Consider the following 19,765-nt stretch of genomic DNA (forward strand, 5'->3'; position numbering starts at 1 on the left):
CAATACCTTAACACTAAGTTCAGCAACTGTCTTGGTATTTAGTTTCCTACAAACAGACTCCTACAAACATGACTTCTACAGACCCTAAGTAGGTAGCTATTGCAAACCTGGGACAGTTCCTAGCCCGTGTCTGAGGAGCTAATATCAGCTCTGCCCATTTCTTATGCCATCTTGCTCTAATGTCTGAAATATTTGACTCTCATTTGTACACTGAAGTAAGTGATAGGCACAAGAAAGTGGAGGAAAATGGATGTTATAAATGAGTCATACCAAGAAGCTTTGGAAGGTATTGAGCTAGTGAATATTTGAAAAGCTGCATGCTTGTGTAGCTCTCTGGATGATTACTTAGTGCCTGGGTGAAGGATTTCTATAAAGCCAGTCAGCACGGGTCAGGCGGCCCAGAGCCAGCACTTTCTGTAGCTCTCTATATAAGTGAGACCCTCAACGGCACTGGGTGCACCATGGCATGCTAAGGCCCCTTTTCCAGCAACTGACTGGCACATGGTCAGCCTCCTTGTTTTTTCTGCAACATATTTTCAGGGTATTAGCAGTGTTTACCCTCAATTCCAAACTAGAGCCAAAGAAAGAATGTGAGTATAAAAATTTTAGAAAATACTTTGGAGCGCAGTGAACCTGTGGTACAACTGGGACTCAAGTCCTAAAACAGTAACTGTGGAGAAGCCATACCTGGTTCCTTGGTTCCCACACTTTGTAAAATGGCTATGAGAGGTCTATACATTGCAAAGCTGTGTAAGGATGAGATAGTAACAGGATAGCCAGCACCTAGTCGCGGTGCCGCAAAAGGTGATTTAGTATTTAATTGCTTGCAAAGCTCTGTGCAAAACCAGTCTCTTCTCTGAGCTCTGTCCTCCTCCCTGTAAGGTGCTGAACTCATCCAGCAATCTGGAGAACCTCATGCAGTCTCCAAACACTGTCATGTTTTAGTGTCTGTATAATAGGTACACTCATTAAAAAGTTGCACAAGAATTGCCGAGGTCAAAACTTGTTAGGGCACTGCTGTCCGTAAGCTTTCTAGAACTGTTCAGATCACTGTGTATTTCCTCTCTCAAACTTTATTTTGTTCTTAAGCTCTCAGACATAAAATGTTTTTGCTCTTTGGACCACCAAGATTTAGGAGACATGTTCCTGTATAAAAGCATAAACGTTCCAGGAATCACTTGTGTGGGAAGCTCATTGGGTGTCACGTGAAATCAAACTGAACACACCTGCCCATCGCCATCTGCTATTTACATGAAGGTGGCCATGGCCATCCTCTCCTCAGTTGCCATTGGCAACTGGTGATGCTGTGTGCAGTCTGACCTCATTTGTCTGCAGCACTCATGTGGGTCAGGCCCACCGAGAGCTGGGGTTAGGACCTGGACTTCAAACACTCTAAAGTCATTCAAGCTAAATAAATGCATGCCATGAAAGGATCATTATTCCCGGTTTTTAGAGAAAGAGAAACAAAATCAGAAAGGTTCACTGACATTGTCTAAGTAGAGAGACATGTCATGAACTTGGCTTTTCTGCTACAGAGCCATGGGGAATCTGTTGGTGCTTAACGCTTAGAACCATAGGCTTAAAGGTAAGGCACTTTAAAAACCTCCCTGGTCAGTAAACATCACTTCACTTGTTTTTTTTAAACTTTCATGTTATGGATGGACTGCATACGTCCCCTCGGGTAGTGTTCCCAGGCCTCAAAGACTTGCCTGATAATAGTGTTAATATTCTTTAAATCTAATCTGAGTAATCTCTTTGATTCGTTCATGTAGTTGTTAGTTATTGAATACCAATTCTTAGCAAACAAATAAATAAATAAATCTGGCAGAAAGATGAGGTTCTCTCTGTTTCCACCTTGCTTCTCCTGATAAACACAATGTGGTTTTAGAAGACTATCTTTTCTTTTTCGTTATTTTTTTTATTAATTCATTCACATTACATCTCAATTGTTATGCCATCCCATGTATCCTCCCATTCCTCCCTCCCTCCCGCTTTTACCTTATTTCCCTCCCCTATGATTGTGAATGAGGGGGACCTCCTTCCCCTGAATATGATCCTAGGGTACCAAGTCTCTTCTTCCTAGCCTGCTATCCTTCCTCTGAGTGCTACAGTTCCTCCCCATCCAGGGGACGTGGCCAGTAATGGGGCACCAGAGTTCATGTGAAAGTCAGTCCCCACTCTCCACTCAACTGTGGAGAATGTAGAAGACTCTTAAATGGGCTGTGCTGGCTTCTCCCGTGAGGACCCACACAGCGGGAGAGGAGAAATAACACTGATACATCACTTCCCCAACCTTATGTATCACCAGAAGAGACATTAGAGATGGCTGGTTGTTGTTTTGCCTTTTGTTAATTTTTCAAGGCTCTTACGTCTTCCCCTGTGAAAGCAAGCTTGTGTTTGTTCTTAGTATAAAGATTTCATGCACTCATATATGAGAAATTAATACAGTTCCTGGCAACAAGACAGGGTAGGTTTTCACCCTACACCTAAGAACTCATTTATTAGAAATAGGACAGAAGTGTCCATTCTGAGCTACAAATAAAATCTTCCCATGGCCTGCATAGCCTGTGCCTGGGCTGCCCTAACCCATGGAGTGGCGTCCTACCATGGACCACTGTGTCCTGAAGAAGATTTGCAGCATGGAAGCTCCTTGCCATTCCTAGGGAATTGTCAGTGCGGAGTTCCTGCACCTTAACTGATGTCAGAGAGCCATTTTTTTTAAAATCTAGAGTAAATTGGAAGGAAAGCAAAATTGGCATTATAATACCATGTCCACTCGGGCGAGATAAAGGGAATTAGATGAAGGCAATGAGGCTTTGAATTAAGCTTGGGACATCCTTTGTTGTTCACCCATGGAGATAGGAACCACAAAGGCAGGGCAACCCTTCTCCTAGTCCCCCAGAGAGGCTCATACTGCAGTGCTCCTTCCAGCTGGGACACCTGGTCTTGTGTTACTCTGTGCACGAGTTTGTAATCAGCCTTCTCCAGCTGGGAACTTGATCTCTGATGCAGAACTATTGGACTCTCACATTATTTGCATCCAGTCAGAAGAGCCTGTTCATTCTAGTTCTAAACTGAGTTCCTCTGCAGTCTCTGTCCACTCGTGAGAGCTGCTGGCTTCTATAGTAATCACACCAACGACTTGATGCATTAAACTGACAGCCTTGTAAATCATTGCCTGTGAGAAATGGAAGTGAGCAGCGCTTGGCCATAAAAAACATTACTTCACCATGAGGCCGCACTTTTAAGGAGAATAAAACTTGTGTGTCTCATTAGATTGCTGAAGGAGTCTTGTGGTTTGGCTGGATCCCCAGGCAGAAGGTATGCTGAGATAGATACCTCTGTATGTGAGGGTGTGACTACTCACTATCCTAACTTTGGCTCAGCATCCTTGAAGAAAGCCTGATACAGGTCCAGTGATGTTGGTTTTCTTCCTTCCACCAGTGAGTTTCTTTATCTCTGTGTGATGTGAAAGAGGCTATAGATCAAAAGAAGCAAGGGCATTAATTGCAGCTTTACCATTTTCCCTTCACTTTCATTATTCTTATTTTTAAAAGGTGGGGAGCAAAGAAATATAATCATGTGTTGAAGCATAAGGCTGCAGTCAGAAAGCAGCGTTTCAGTGTTGATGTGCCCTGTCTCTGCCTTTGCAGGCGTCAGGAACCCACCCCACCACCACATTAATTGCATCTGTTTACTATTCTATCGAACAAATGCATTGTCATTATCACCAGCAGCAGATTTGGCTCTCTACTTCAGCCTGGTCCACCCGCCCAGTAACTCACGAGCCAGCACCAGTATTTATCTCAAGGTGACACTTGTAATGGCTGACTGCTGCACTTCTTAATCCCTTTATGCAATCCTTCCTGCTTTGCTTGCAGTTGTTGGCAGGGTTTTAGCAGCAATAAAAATGGTCCCTTTCCCAAGACAGAGTTCATTCAATTTAAAGCTGGATTGATTATAGCTAAACTTATGACATGTCTTTATAAAAGAAAAAACAGCAATAAATTATGCACAGTGATTATGTAGCATTTATTGAGTCCGCACAGTGTCCTGGGCTCAGCCCATATCAGGAATAAACTGCTGCCCTTGAGAATCAAAGCACAGCTTTGAAAAGGCACTCAATGCAAGTGCCATTTAACTCCGATTCAAGAGTCACCCCGTCATATGCCAATCTGTCTTACTGTAGGTATAGATTTCTGACTGTGTAGAGTTAATGGACTCTTGGCCCATATCTTTGACTTCTCTTATTTTTCTTTCTCTCAGACATACTTTGCTATCATTCTTAGCTTTTGATCTGTGTTGCAGGAATTACTCCTTCCAGCTCCTCAAACAGTTTTGAGTCAAGACCAAGACATCTGTAGAGGCTAAAGTGCAGGTGAAGGCAGTGCAGGTGGGGGTGGCACAGGTGGGGGCGGTGCAGGTGAGGGTGGCAGTGTCTACCTGGCACCAGGGAGGGTACTAAGAGTGGGTGGCTGGGTTTTCTTCTAGCTGTTGTTGTGCAATAAGTTACTGGTACATGCGTCAATCAGAGAATTCAGATGTAGATTTTGGGAGTACTATTTGAAGTGTAAGTTATGTAACAATTATACAAGTAAATATTTTGGCTGTCTTAGTCTCTTTTCTGTTGCTGTAATAAATACAGCCCCACAACACAAGCAACTTATGAAGGAAGGCTATGTTCTGGCTCAGCAATGGACGTTATTATAAGCCATCGCTGTGGGGAAGTCACAGCCATGGGAGCCTGAGGAAGCTTGCACCCATAGCCAAGAAGCAATAAGCAGCAAATGCTGTTGCTCCCGTCACTTTTTATTTTCTGCAGTCCAGGATCCCTGCTCAAGGAATGCCTCCATCCACTATTAATATGGGTGTCACCTTGTCAATTAACCCTCACAAATGTGCGGGGAAACCTGTCTGCTGACAACACTAACCATCACAATAATATAGACTCAAATGTTTAGTATAATACTCTTAATTCATAGTAATCCCCAGTCAGTATACTCCTTAGTAATCAATATGTAGAGAAATGTCCTAGAGAGAGAGGAGGAGAAAAACTGGCATTTTCTTATTTTAAAGAAGGAAAGCATAAAAGTGGAGAGAATCAAGTGAATTAAGATAAAGAATATTAGCCAACATTCGTCACATAACCCGCTCTATTCAACCTTTTAAATGTTTAAATGTTTAAGAGGAGGAAGCAGAGGCTTGAAGCTGTTAAGCAATTTTCCACTGAAAGGAGACAGTCATAGGATAAGGCCACATGCTCACTGTGGAGCAAGACTCTACTGCCACCTAGGATTCGAAGCGCACACATGCACCTTGTTCAATCCCCTGGGATTCAATGCACACATTCAACCTTGTTTGCCCTACAGTATCATTCTCACTAGTACTTTGACTGGCTTTGGGATTAAAATAAACAACAAAAAACCTGTTTCCTCATTCAATTTATTGTAAATACTTCAGTGACAGAAATCATTAGGTAATATTGGAGCAACTCTCCTACTGTTGTACCTAAATACTCAAATTATATTTAAAAAACTGCTGGGATGGGAACGGTTAGAACCAAGAAACAACAAGATACGGTTCATTCTTCTTCTGGCCTCAGTGGAAGAGGATGTTCTTACTCCTGATGCGACCTGATGTGCCAGGGTGGGTTGGTATGGGGTTGGGGCTGAGGGGCCCCCCTTTTCTGAGGAGAAGGAAAGAGGGGAAAAGGGAAAGATAGTGAGAGGTGGGACCAGGAGTAGAGGAGGCAGGGGTTTGTAATCAGGATGTAAAATGAATAAGTAAATAAATTAAAATAAATTTTATTTTTAATAAATAAAATTTTTAAAGAATACGAAAAGATAAAGACAGAGGCAATTATTTAAAGTTGCCAAAAGTTTCATTTTCTTATCTCTGAGCCATTTTGTTATTTTTTTCTTTTTGCATCTTTTTTTAAGGTACCAAGGCAATGCCTGGAGGCACATACATGTAATCACAGCACTCTGTGGGAGGGGGAATATCAGGAGTTCAGAGTCATTGTCAGTTTATAGCAAGTTCAGCACAAGCATTGGCTACAGGACACTGTCCTAACAGTGGTGCATACCCACAGGTTATAGGAGATTCAATGTTACATACACACAGGTTATAGGAGATTCAATGTTACATACACACAGGTTATAGGAGATTCAATGTTACATAACCACAGGTTATAGAAGATTCAATGTTACATACGCACAGGTTGTAGGGAATTCAATGTTACATATGCACAGGTTGTAGGGAATTCAATGTTACATATGCACAGGTTATAGGGAATTCAATTGTATATATGCACAGATTATAGAATATTTAATGTCACATACACACAGGTTATAGGGAATCTGAGACAAGACACACTTCAGCTAATGATTTGTTGTTATTCTGAAAGGCAGGTAGAATTAATAATATTATTATTATTGGAGTTTTGCAACCATAGTGCTCCTTAGTAACATCGCAGAGACAAGCTTAACATCTGCATGAGGCTTGTCTCAGATCAGAATCTTTGCTCACTGTCATCTCTGCTTACCTACTCTGTGTGTGTGTGTGCCTACAGTGGACCTGGACAGGCTCAATGACGATGTCAAGCGTTACAGTTGCACCCCCAGGAATCACTCGGTGAATCTCAGGGAGGAGCTGAAGCTGACCAATGCGGTCTTCTTCCCACGATGTCTTCTCGTGCAGCGCTGCGGAGGCAACTGCGGCTGTGGAACTGTCAACTGGAAGAGCTGCACATGCAGCTCAGGGAAGACAGTGAAGAAGTACCATGAGGTATGTCATCACAGCTATTCGGTCTGTATCACCTGTGGGGTCCTGGCAGATGGTGCCACTTAACATGGTTGGCCAAGGGGCTGGAGAGCTGGCTCAGAGGTTAAGAGCACTTGCTGGCCTTGCAAAGGATCCTGCTCACAACTGCCCTTTACACAAGCTCCAGAGGATCTGATGCCCTCTTTTGGCCCCCAGGCACTGCACACTTATGATGTGCATACACACATGCAGACAAAATATTCATGTGAATAAAATGAAGATAGTGAAATCTGTAAAAAAAAAAAAAAAAAAAAAGAATGTGGTTGGTCAGTTGTTCATGCAGACCAGAATGTGCTTGGGGGCTAAAATTCTACCCAAGCTAAGTACCTTGGCAAAAGGGCTAAATTCCATCTTGAAGAAGGGGCTCCTGGTTTCATCCTTCACGGTACAGTGGACAATGCTGTGTAATGGCATGTATGATAGACCCTCTTAGAGCCTCTTCACCCAACTTGAAGAGAAATAAAATGTTTATTTTCAGGATATAGCTCTGAAATCTAGGTGACTGCAAGAAAATGCTAAGGGCTAAACGTTAGGTAAGTGGAACCATACTTAAAAGAGAGAGAGGGGGAGATTAAAAATATAAATTGTCAGAGACCTTCTCATTCTATAAATGTCGAAGAAGTTTTTGTTTGTTCTCCTAGAAATGCTTATTTTTCCTAAATTGTATTCATTGCCACCTGGAGATTTAGCTCTCAGATCATGAAAGAAGTATACAAAAGTAAATGTAAAACTCAAGATCCCGGGGCACAAATTAAAAGAGAGTAATGTCTGTAGCAGTACCAACACGGGCACCTGGGCACCTGGGCACCAGGACAGCCAGTGGGGAACAGGATCATTAGCTCCCTGAGCAGCTTATGAGCCATGCTGTGTGGGGAAGCTCCCTTCACAAGAAAACAAAGGGACATGGGGACAGTGTCTCGAAATAACACTTTAGATTGGAAGAGCAGGAGCTGGCGTGGTGGCTTAAGTTTGTGATTCCAGCATTTAGGGGGCAAAGACAGGAGAATTCCTACAAACTAGTGGTCAGTCTAGGCTACATAATAATTTCCAGTCTAACCTGATCTGCAGAATGAGACCCTGTCCAAAATAAATGAAGTAATTAAACATAAAACATTAGTTTGGGATAGGTGCTTTTGGGTTCTGTTGTCACTGATGTGGTGGTGGTGGTTTTCTCTTTTGTCCTGAAAACAGCGAAACACTAACTTTTAGGTAACTTCTGGGGAAGAGGGGTGTGCTGAGCACATCAACACTCACGTGCGCCTCTCCCTGCCTCCTGGGAGGGGCAGGTCGGAGCACAGCAGCCAGGCTCAGCTTAGGCGAGTGGAACTTGCCATTTGACACCCACACAAAATGTGTTTTCTTAGTTGACTCCACCCACTGCTTTCAAAGGAAAACTAAACGCGGTTCTCATATCACCAGAAAGCTGTCGTCCCCGGTCCTTGTGTTTTATTTTTGTGTGAATGATGGACTCTAGATTGGAACTTGTCCTTTAGTGTCAATGTCAAGTTTTGTGATGTTTATGAAAAAGGGTAAATGCGGGCCTCAATAATTGGCAGGAGCTAAAACTGTCTAGCCAGTGACAAGATCTACTGGGCAATAACTGCAGGCAACAATGTGCAAGTCTGGGCTTTGATGTATTTGTGGACTGCTTTCTTTTTATATGAACTCTGGGGGAAGAGGTTGCAACGTGACGCTTTTCACATTCCTTGTTTTGGAAACTCCCCCAAATGAGTGTTCCATCACGGAAAGTTGGGTTTGAGTAATCTGAAGGGCCCAGATACCGTTCTGGCATTAGTTTCTCTCTTGTCTCTGTACGCTCTGACAGTTATCCTTGAGCCACTTTCCACAATTAATAGAGAAAGAGGAAAGCCCTTGATGCCTTCACTTGGTTGTGAGGTAGAAAGCACTGGCATTCTCTGGACAGTGCAGTGCTCTGTATGAAATGACCCTGCCAAGCGCAGGGGAAAAGCACCCAACCGCATCAATCACTCACTCAGTGGCCGCACACCTGAAACAAACAGGCCTGTCAGTTCCCCCTCTAACTCCTAAAATACCCTGAAATGTGTCCTGATGGCCACTGCCAGGTGCTCTGTGCAGAGCAGCAGAGACGTTCTTCCATTTGCAGAAACAGACATAGGTTGAGCTTTGTCTCGTTAGGAGAAAGTCCGAGCCCTTTATTCTATTAGTTCTGTGCCTGAATCCTTACCTCTGCTAGATTAAAGGCAGTTTCCCCAGTCCATGCTTGCAGCTGATGAGATGTGAAATGAGTTTCCATGAGAGATGGTGGCCTTAAGGGAATAAGAGCTTGTCACATAGTGAGCCTGGATGCTTCTCCACAAGTACTTCAGTGCTCAGCATTCAGAGATAAGAATGCACAATTAGAAAGCTCTGGGTGAAGCCAACACTGTCGCTGGATGCACAAGCGTACTTCTCTCGTAGCACATAAATGGACTTCAGTGTCGGACAAAGTTACTTTCTGCTTTCAAGCTCCAGGTGCTGGGGAGGAGGGTTAGTGGAGGATAGTTCTTGGTGTGTAATCCTGAGGACCTGAGTTCAAATCCTTGGCACCCATGTAAAACCTGGGTGTGACCACATGAGCCTGGGATCCAATCACTGTGACAGGTGGAGATCGGGGAGATGACTGCGAGACCAGCTCCAGGTTCCGTGAGAGACCTCAGCTCCAGATAATAAGGCAGGGAGTGATAGAGAAGAGCACCAGAGGTCCTTCTCTGTCATGTCCAAGTAGATGTACACAGGCACACATCACACACACACACACACACACACACACACACACACACACACACACACACACACACACACACACACACACACACACACGAAATACATAAATAATGGCTGATAGGCGAATAGGTTTGCTTTAGTTTAGTAGGTTTTCTGACTCATGTTCTTTCCCTACCATTTCTCCTATTCATCTTTAAGCACATAGTATAAAATTAGAACAATATCATTTCCTCTGCTCTTCCTGAGTTTGAGGCTGAGGCCACCTTAATAAGAGAGGTTGATAAGGGAACCTTATGACATGGGAACCATTATAAGAAAGAGAAGACGCTAATAAGCAGATCAGCCTAAGTGGAGTTCTGTGTAGGTGAGGAGCCGATAAGCAAGCCATGGTGGAGTGTGAGCCAGTGTGGAGGGACTAGGACCCTCAGTCGGCTTTGTTCAGGCATATCCTCTGTCCCTTAGTCTGAAAGCTGACAATGCTCTCGTCATCAGGATAAGAAGGACACATGTGTCACAAGGCTCTCTCCTTTAATCAAGATTCAGGGCTTGTGTGAGGATTTCTCATTTGCCTTCAGGGGCTTATGACCTACTTCACATGAGACCGTTGAGAATGGCTGTCCAATGATTTGTGCCTTTCCAAAAGATACTTCAGATAGTGACTCTATAAAAATCAAGGTCCACGGCTGTCAGGTCCTAGGTTCAATCCCAATAAATAATAATAATAATAATAATTACTATTATTATATCCAACAAGTATATTACATTTTACATAAATATTATATTTTACCCTATAATTATAGATTTACTATATAATAAATATAAATATATAAAATATTGCTACATTTTATTTTTATGTTATTATTATTTAACAATATTATTTTGGTTCTCTCCTTCATAATGAATGCTGACTATTTGTCATTGTTTAGAACTCTAGACCACAGACATTGAAACAACGGCTAAAAACTTAGGCGACAGAAGATAGTTTTATTTATTTTATTTGTTTATTTTCTCTGTCCTTCCCCTATTAATACTGCCCCGATGCTATGTTTTCATCAAGGTTCTCTAGAGAAACAAGACTGATAGAAATGTGTGTGTGTGTGTGTGTGTGTGTGTGTGTGTGTGTGTGTATTGTTGTTGTTGTTGTTGTCTCAGTCATCCCAATGTGGCACCAGACACCTGGAGGGCTCCGGGGGAGCAAATGTTCTTTATGCAAGCCTGCAAATGGAAATACTGGCTCTGATTTCAACAACAGAGTAAGGATGCCCATGGAGAGAAACACTTAGCCTGCAATGCTAACAGAACATACTGTAGTGTTTGGGCTGTGTCTTCACAGGTGAACTAAAGCAATCAAGACAGTCCCTTGGTTTAAGATCCTAACTCATTGATTTTAGTATGTGGTAAACTGACGTTAAAGCCAGCCTTCACACTCTAGCTTGGCTGCCTGCATGCCCAGCAGAACTTGCTGTGGTGATGGCATTGGTTCTGCATATTGTCACAGCCAGGGGTGGGGGACGAGGGAGGAGGAGTTCCAGGCAACCTTTGACTGGCAAGCACCTGGCATTTGCATAATGCAGAGAGAAACTGAGTTTTAAATTTTAATTCCATTTTCAATAACTGAAGTATAAATTACCACATGGGCCAACGGACACTGTGCTGTGTGGAGCTGAGACCTTTTCTGTGGCTAGTACAGTTATGGCAGGTTCTCAACCTTCTGAATGCCGTCACCCTTAAATACAGATCCTGTTGTGGTTACTTCCCAACCATAAAATCACTGCCATTGCTACTTCATAGCTATAATTTTGCTGCTGTTATAAATTATAATGTAAATATCTTCCTAATGTAATCTAATGCCAACTATTTTCCTATAGTCTTGGAAAACACTTGGGAAAGCGTCATTTAACTCCCAAAGGGGCCATGACCCTCAGGTTGAGAACCACTGGTTTATGGCATCTAGACTATTCTCACCTCTTCACGTGTTAATGTAAATTTTTATATTGAAAACCGGTATCTGGTTGTAGTGTGAAGGCTACAAGATGTAGGTGATCAATTATCTCTTAAATACGAGACTCATAAGAGTAATGTAATGCTCTTATGAGCACCCTTACATAAGCATACTGTAACATACTCTGGAAGAAGGAGCAGCCAGTCACAAGACACAGCTCTGAAGACACAAGGCTCAAAGAAGGAGTGGGCTGTCCACAGTACAGTACTGATACAGTAAATCTGGACTACAGGTTCGACACAACGTTCTGTTACTTTTCACATGTTTGAAACTTCTCTTACTAAAACTGATACTTAACATTGTAACAGGAAACCTAAGAAACCAAGATGTCACTGTCTAGCTTCTGTGATAAACAGTGGTGAAGCTTTGGGCTCATGAATGTAAGAACAATGAAAGCCAGGGGAATTTTGAGATCAGTTTTCTGGAAACAGCATCCCTGGAGCTGATGGAGAGCCTTTCTCATTCTTTGGAGGGACCATAGACATGTTTGTTTCCCTGCTCTGTGAGGAAGAACCAGGGCAGGAAAATGGCTAAGCAGGAAGCAAAAAGACCTATGTTCAAGCCCTGCACGCTAGCCAAGGAAACCCCTCAGTCCCAGAGAAGCCAGCAATTTGAAGGTCTTCAGAAGCCGAAAGCATGATGTCCATCAACTGTTCCACTTCCCTTCCCCCAGAATCTCTTACTGAAATTGCATAAGCAATATAAAGGAGTTGGTGGTTAAAGGGCCATGGGACTGCAAAAGAATTAAGATAAGGTGTGGGGTGCTGCGTGTGTATAGACAGCTTGTATAACAATGGGGTTCAGGCCTTCTTGTATTAACAAAAATAACACCTGTGCTTCTTTCCATGAGGTGATGTCAGGTCTGCATGTTGCTTAAACTGTTCATCAACTCTCTCTCTCTTTAGTGGGATGTGTCTTAGGCATGGTTCAGCACTTCAGACACACTGCCCACCCCCCCTCTCTCTCTGTCTCTCTCTCTGTCTCTCTGTCTCTCCCTTTCTCTTTCTCTCTTCTCTCTTCTCTCTTCTCTCTTCTCTCTCTCTCTCTCTCTCTCTCTCTCTCTCTCTCTCTCTCTCTCTCTCTCTCTCTCTCTCTCTCTCTCTCTCTCTCTCTCTCTCTCTCTCTCTCTCTCTCTCTCTTCTCTCTCTCTTTCCTTACTGGTAGTGTGTCTTAGGCATGGTTCAGCACATCAGACACACTGCTTAGCCTCTGTTGAGCCATCACTCAGGGTGAGGGGGTATGCTATTCCTATTCCAAATGTCTTGCCTTAGATACTGGAGTTTCAGAGTGATTTACGGTCTGTCATTCCTTAGAATGCTTGAATCTCTACATTCATATGAAGTCTTTACATCTGAAAGAAGCAAAAGATGTTTAGGAGTTTGTTTGCTAACTTGCTTACTTGCTTGCTTGTTTTTCTTAAGGAACTGAATCTCTGTGTTGAATACTACCTATCTTATAAGTTAAGCAAAATTTTAAATAAAGTCTTAATGGTTTGAGGTTCTATAATGCATTTGACCTGAAATTTGTACTTGTACTTCTATGCCAGCTATTTATTTGAGAACTGTTACAAAGTTTTAACAAGTTTTGTTTTGTTTTGTTTTGTTTTGTTTTGTTTTTTAATCCAAATAAACAAGAGCTCAGCTCAGCAGATAACTTTTTCTGCCTGGTGTTGTTTTATTAGTGTAACAGCCTTACAGCAATGACTCCTTCACTGGTTGATTGGCAACCCGGCAAAGAACTGTAGTTAAACACCTTGTGTGATGGTGACCCTGGTAAATTATAAAGCGTGGCATCTTGACTTTGTGAGTCTATCACTCTCCATCTAGTAGATGTCAGTTTTCCTGGCTTCAAGTGGTTTTCCAGACAATGAAAAGGAGTCAAGATTTCCATTTTTACCCATAGGTGCTGAGCTATGGCTGGCTGCCCCTCCGCAGATTTCTATTTATTCCTGTGTGTATGCTTGCAGCTGAGAATCATGGCTTGGAAAATACGAAAGCATTTTGTGATAGCACCTATTACCAAGTTCCCTTGGCTGCTGTAATTAATTCAACGGTTCCTCACCTTTAAAGGTGGCCAGATAACCCATAATCCACCAGTTTGCTCTCTCTGATAAAAGCTTTTCATTTTTCTTTTAACGTTCCATGCTCCCTCAAATCAGCCTTGCTTTCTTCATCCTTTCAATACTGTGTACCTGAATTTAAGACTATTACATGCTCTGAAAGCTTTGAACATCACTGCTGTGATCAGCCACTAAAGCAGTCCAATTTCCACTTTGCTCAAATAGTGCTTTTCTGACTTGTCTGGGGAAAGTGTCTGCCAATTCATTTTTTTATTTTCTTATCAGCAAGACACATATATACTGAGCTCTTGTAACTTATTATAAAACACAGGAGAAAATCCCTGAACAATCAGAAGACCAGTTAGAGAACCTGCCCAGGCTTTTGCTCTTATTCCCAAGCATTCACTTTGCCATCAAATGAGAAAGCAAATCAACAGAGCACGGATGTTACAGGAGCCTACTGAAACTATCTATCGGCCCTTGATAATGGTCTTCTTTAAACAAAACCGCTTAGGCTGCTCAGCTGCTTAGGAATTGTGTCCCTCCCTGGTACCTCCTGATCCTGTTTCCATGCATATGGTCTGGGACAACAGTGAGGAAAATGTATTGGAGAGATTCTTGTCGAAAGTGGGTTCAACCCCTGTCCTATCCCAAGCATTCTTTCCAGGCATGGCCGAGTTTTAGGTCATGAGTAGCACTAGTGGATGCCCAGAGTGCATTCCTTACTTAGATTTTCACAAGAGACCAAGATGGCTTTTGTACAAGAGTGCTCTGGTCACTTCCATATAGCCATACATAGTTTGTTTACCCCTTGTTTTTACAAAAGGCTAGAATACAGGGAAGATGCAGAGAAAGGAAGTGTTCCATATATTTCCATATAAGCAACAGCTCCTATCATCTTTACCAAGATGTCTTCTTCAGGGTCTCCTGTGTCCCCCAACATGCTGCTTAGATGGACCAGCAAAATCTTTCACAGATAAGGACCCAGTCTAGGCCACCTGGAGTTTCTTTCTTTCTGACCCCCCCTCCCGGCACCTCCCACTTACTAGCTCAACCAGCAAGCAACTTAATCCTTCTCTTTGTATGTCGATTAAATTAGGAAAGGAGCTGATTCATGTACCAAAATCCAAATAATTTTATCCTTGCAAAGCCACTTACAGCAGATTCTGGTCTCTAGGACACACCCAATGTTGATGGTAATGTTTGCCATCCTTACACAAGCTTTTAAAAGCCAGTTAACAGAGAACATAAAAATTCATGCAGAATTGTGTGGTTCAGATTATGCATACAGAATTGCATAGACTCATAGGAGAAAACAGTAATACGACCTTCTATAAAGCTGTCATTTGAACTGACTGGAGCATGGTCCTCGGTTCTATTTCTGAAATCATTCTTTTGAATCAAACTCCAGGTCCCTCCCTGCAATGAACATATAAACAATGGTTTGTTCTCTGCCTCGCTGGAAAGCCCATGATACAGTAGTGTTAAAGGAGACGGGAAATGGAGATGCTCAGTGCTGAGGAGTCTCTGCATCATTGTTTGCAATATAACCTTTAGGTTTCATTAAGACCCTAAGCACTGACTGTGAGAATAATGAAGTGTCTGAGAATACAGTTCATAGTGCAGAACTGTGGAAGGCCATGGGAAGTTATGCAGGTATTAAAGTACGTCCCCACGGAATCTCCAGTGAGGAGCATCAGAAGCCCTCCCCGCACTGCACACGTGGGTTCAGGGGAAGCTTTAGGTGCAGAAGGAAATATCACAGAGACATTTTGTCAGAATTCTAGAAGCTGGGCAAGAATATCCAGTTCCCCAGCCTATGTCAGCACAAGACTGTAGCAAAGAGACTTCCTGACCTTCAAAGCCTTGCCTGTGTAGTCAGTGAAACAGGCAGAGCCCTATCTCCCCGTCATGCAATGAACAGTGACAAAAAATGGGGAAACCTGTAAAAATTTTGGGAGATGGGTAAGGTGCTAAATAATTGTTTCAGTATCATGGTGAAGGACAACACAAGTGAAACACACAGGGAACCTGTGCACATAAGGAAGAGAGCGATGGACTGTGGAATAGCTATGAGGATTGTGATGCTTGTGATGTTACCAAGTTATGGCCCTCGGGCAGTGTTCCATTCGGGGAAGCCTGCAGCAGAAGAGGAGGCTGAGAGTCTTTTTAAACTAATGAATTGTAAAATTATTATAGGGGCCAGTGAGATGGCTTAAGCAGATAATAACGCTTGCTGTGCAAGACTGACACCTGGGTTTAATGCTCAAAACTCACAGTAGGACAGAACAAATTCCTCAAAACTGTCTGCTGACCTCCATGGACTCCTCTCCCTCCCTCTCCCTGTCTCTATCTTATGCACACATACATACACACACACACACGCACACACAAACACACATACACACACATATCATACAAACAGGAATAATAAATAATTTTTAAATAAAGAAAATTTTATTTTAAACTATGTATTTTAAAATTAATATATACAAATATATATTATATGTATATACTTACTGAGTATGTTAACACAATGATGATTCACAGGTATTAATGTGCAATTATTTTTGCTGTAGTTGAGTCTTGAATGACAAAAGACATTATATAGTCACACAAAAAAAGCAATTTTGTGGCCATTAATGACCTTCTGGAGGAGAGTTATTTCAATCCAGCATTTATTCATGTCAGCACAGTCTGCTAAAAACATTATTATCTTGTCCTTAGTGGTAATATGCCTAGTATTATATTTGTTTAAATACATGTCATGTTCAGAAGAACAAGGATCTGTTTGGATAGTCCTTAACACAACCTATGTCCTCAGGAGCCTATCAGTAATACTTGTTTAGACACCTGAAGTCATCTTCCTACTAAAGGTGAGGCAAGGACTTTATTCTGGGTGGAGTAGACTATTGTACATTACATGATCAATTATTATTTTCCGAAAGATCTACATGTGCTTATTCCAACAGCAAGTTTATCTTATTCATTGGACTTTCCAATGGCTTGTACACTAGTCACCAGAAGGGGAACTGGGTGCGTGGCAAGTGGATAAATTAAACCCCAAGGGCTTTCTAACAGTAAATGTACTTCTTATCGTAGGTGCTGAAGTTTGAGCCTGGCCATTTCAAGAGAAGGGGCAAAGCTAAGAACATGGCTCTTGTCGATATCCAGTTGGATCATCATGAGCGGTGTGACTGTATCTGCAGCTCAAGGCCACCTCGATAAAGTGCAGTGCACATTTGTACATTATGCATGAATTGACACATAGGTTAAGAAAATGTGGTAAGGCACTCTAGCCCCACCCTAAGCAGTCAAAATTGCTTCTAATCTACAATGCAATGAATAGAGGTTAAAAAAAAAAAACTTCTTTGGTGCCATGGCAAGAGGGAAGATACATCATCCATTTCTATATCCAAAAACATAGGAATTCACTTATTAATAATATGTGAAGATATGTATGTATAGCCAGATACATGACTAGCTCAGGGTGTGTAAACAGATGGGATGCATTATTCATATATTTACTGAGGTCCTCCAGAGACAGATTATTAAATTATTACTCCATATTTTGCTAAAATAATGAATATGTCAAACATATAAGACATCATTTTTAGAAACTGAGAAAATAAATCCCTTTTAAAACTTTGTGTCACAAAATGTATCAGATCTTGCGCTCTTAAAGAAGACATTTACCCATTAAGCAAACGATGAGACTTTCTTATCTATATATCTTAATTATACGTAGAAAATTACATAGCTTCTAGGGAAAAAAGCAAATATTTAAATATTTTCTTCACAAGATGCACTACATACCTACAAATGTGGACATTAAGTTTCTGTCTCCAAAACTACACCAAAGTAATACAAGACGGTTAAAGATCAAGTCAACCCTCTTTTATGTATTTTCTCAAGGCGAGCTAGGCCACTGAGCATCCTTTTCAATGAATCGCTCAGGGAAATGTGATAGTTATTCAAGAAGCAAGCCATAGATTGCAGCAGAGTGTTGGAATTTTTTTCATTCTAAAATCTGCAGAAAAGCGAGTGTTTTAAGGAATAGCATAACGTTACCCTTGACTGTTCTAACACAATATTCATGGCAAGACTTGGAAGACAGAAAGTTGGAAAAAAGCGAATACTGACATAACTGGAAATTAAATGAGCTATTGCACAAGGTCCACATTTTAAAATGGCTCCAAGTTCTCCAGACTTTGCTGGCAGCTCTCTGTGTTTTGCGTTTGTATTTCTATCTTGCAGTGTATACACATGAACTTATATCATGTTATGTCAGACAATCCATCACGGGATATCCTAAAATCTTTTGTGTATTCACAAAACAACTCTATATCTATTCAAAATAGACTGAGTCCAGATATGGGAAATCTTTGATTGCTCTGCAAAGCAAGATGCTTAGGAGGGAACCCTGAAGTCAAGTCAGTTTGGGGATGCTGCGAAAAGACTACATTTTTCTTCCTACCTTGAGAGTACAAAAGAGAACTCATTTTTCTGTGAGTCCAGTGCTGCCCTGAGCATCTGGTTTGGTACCAGATCTGTGTACAGGCTGCTTTAGTCCAGTGTCACATGACTGGCTCAAACACACTTGCCTTACTAAGTATGATGTTACCCAATCCACGTTGCTAGCTGTGCTCAGCAAACCTGCTCTTACTGTCACATATCTTCTCAAAGTTCTGTGTAATTATCTGTCTAGTCTACTCAAATGATTATTAAAATTAATACTACATTATTCAGTTGTCCAGCATGCCGGAAAACAGTGAGAAGTAGGGCAGGCCTCCAATCAGGAGCCACTTTCCCTCTTTGGCTTCTCAAGCTTGCTGTGAAACAATTGTTTCCTGTACTAAAACCAAACTATATGTTACATCACTCACTGTGAAGGGCACAGCTCAACCAAAGCTGTGAATATAAAATATTACAGTGCTCTACCCGGTTTTCAATAAACCTTCCTGGTGGCAATAACCAATTCAAGCCTTAACTGTACTTTGTATTTATTGGCTACAATATAAACAGACATGTACACATATGTTGCCTTTTCTTTCTGGAGTGTTTTATTAAACTCTTCCCATTGGTTTTCTGCTATCTATTGTACCTCCAATATGTACCAAATAAATCTGTTTCATTATCATCAAAAGAGTAAGAATAAAAAACAAGTCATTGTACAAATTATATTTTGAAACAATCAAATACATGCACAGTTCTGTATAGCTCACTCACCTGGAATAATGCCTTTCATTTAATATGGTCTTTTAGGGCAGAACACTTTCATAAGTGGAGGGTTTTATGATTTTTGTCATATCAGTAACATGCAGCTTTTCCTCTCACAGTGTTTTCTATAGAAATGTAATATGCCTCTTATCCTCATAAAAAATAAATATTGCTTTTGAACAAAACTACTCCATTATTTAGTGCTGAATTGCAATTTTAAAAGGTATACAATATTACAAAGATGCTTTCACAGATGCATTTAACTAGAACAACAAGATGGGTGGTTTCTGAGGGGAGGAAGCACCTGCTTCTAGCCCACAGGCCTTTGTGCTCAACGCTCACAGCTGAGGTGGGATTGCTCACTCCTCTCTCTTTTGGCCACTGGTCTTGGTTTCTTTGGGGTTTCATTCCCCAGTCAGCCTATCAGTGAATTCTCCTCAGACATGGCCCACCTAAGTAAGAAAGTTTCCATGCTGTCCCCATCTTTCTCTTGCCCTCTTCTGGCTAGGTGCCCAGTGTGCTGCTCACTGCTGTCCTTTCAGAGAAGCCAGCTCCGGACAGCCTCCTGAAGGCGCACAGACCATGACGCAAGAATGCTTCGCCCAGGTTGCTCTTGATTGTCATCCTACTGGAGACAGAGTGGCTGGCAGCTGCCGGAGCTCACTGACACCGTGCTTCTAGCCTGCTGGCTACAGATAGTTTAGAGAATAAATACATATAGAAATGTATGTGTTTGGGGACAAGAATTAACTCTACCAGGAGAAATATGAGCTAATGTGTTAGCCAAGGAGTTGGAATTGGGAAAAGATTAAAAAAAAACTGTGTATGACCATTAATTCAGATAGCTTGGATTTTTATGTTAAGCATCATGAAAACTATATGCAAAGCTTTAATGTAAATGCACTAAGAATTTAATT

At 41.7% G+C, this 19,765-nt stretch overlaps 1 protein-coding gene across 1 annotated transcript in view; it reads left to right on the forward strand.

Moving 5' to 3' along the window:
* Nucleotides 1-19,036, forward strand: part of PDGFD (platelet derived growth factor D) — a 209,416-nt gene extending 190,380 nt beyond the window's left edge. Inside the window, exons 6-7 of the mRNA XM_084781507.1 lie at nucleotides 6,572-6,786; nucleotides 16,731-19,036. Coding sequence (XP_084637633.1) covers nucleotides 6,572-6,786; nucleotides 16,731-16,856 — 341 coding nt within the window. The 3' untranslated portion in view covers nucleotides 16,857-19,036. The remainder of the gene's footprint in view (nucleotides 1-6,571; nucleotides 6,787-16,730) is intronic.
* The last annotated feature ends 729 nt before the right edge of the window (nucleotides 19,037-19,765 follow it).

This window comes from Acomys minous (genome assembly GCF_964271855.1).
Source record: "Acomys minous genome assembly, chromosome: 5".
Classification (NCBI taxonomy): domain Eukaryota; kingdom Metazoa; phylum Chordata; class Mammalia; order Rodentia; family Muridae; genus Acomys; species Acomys minous.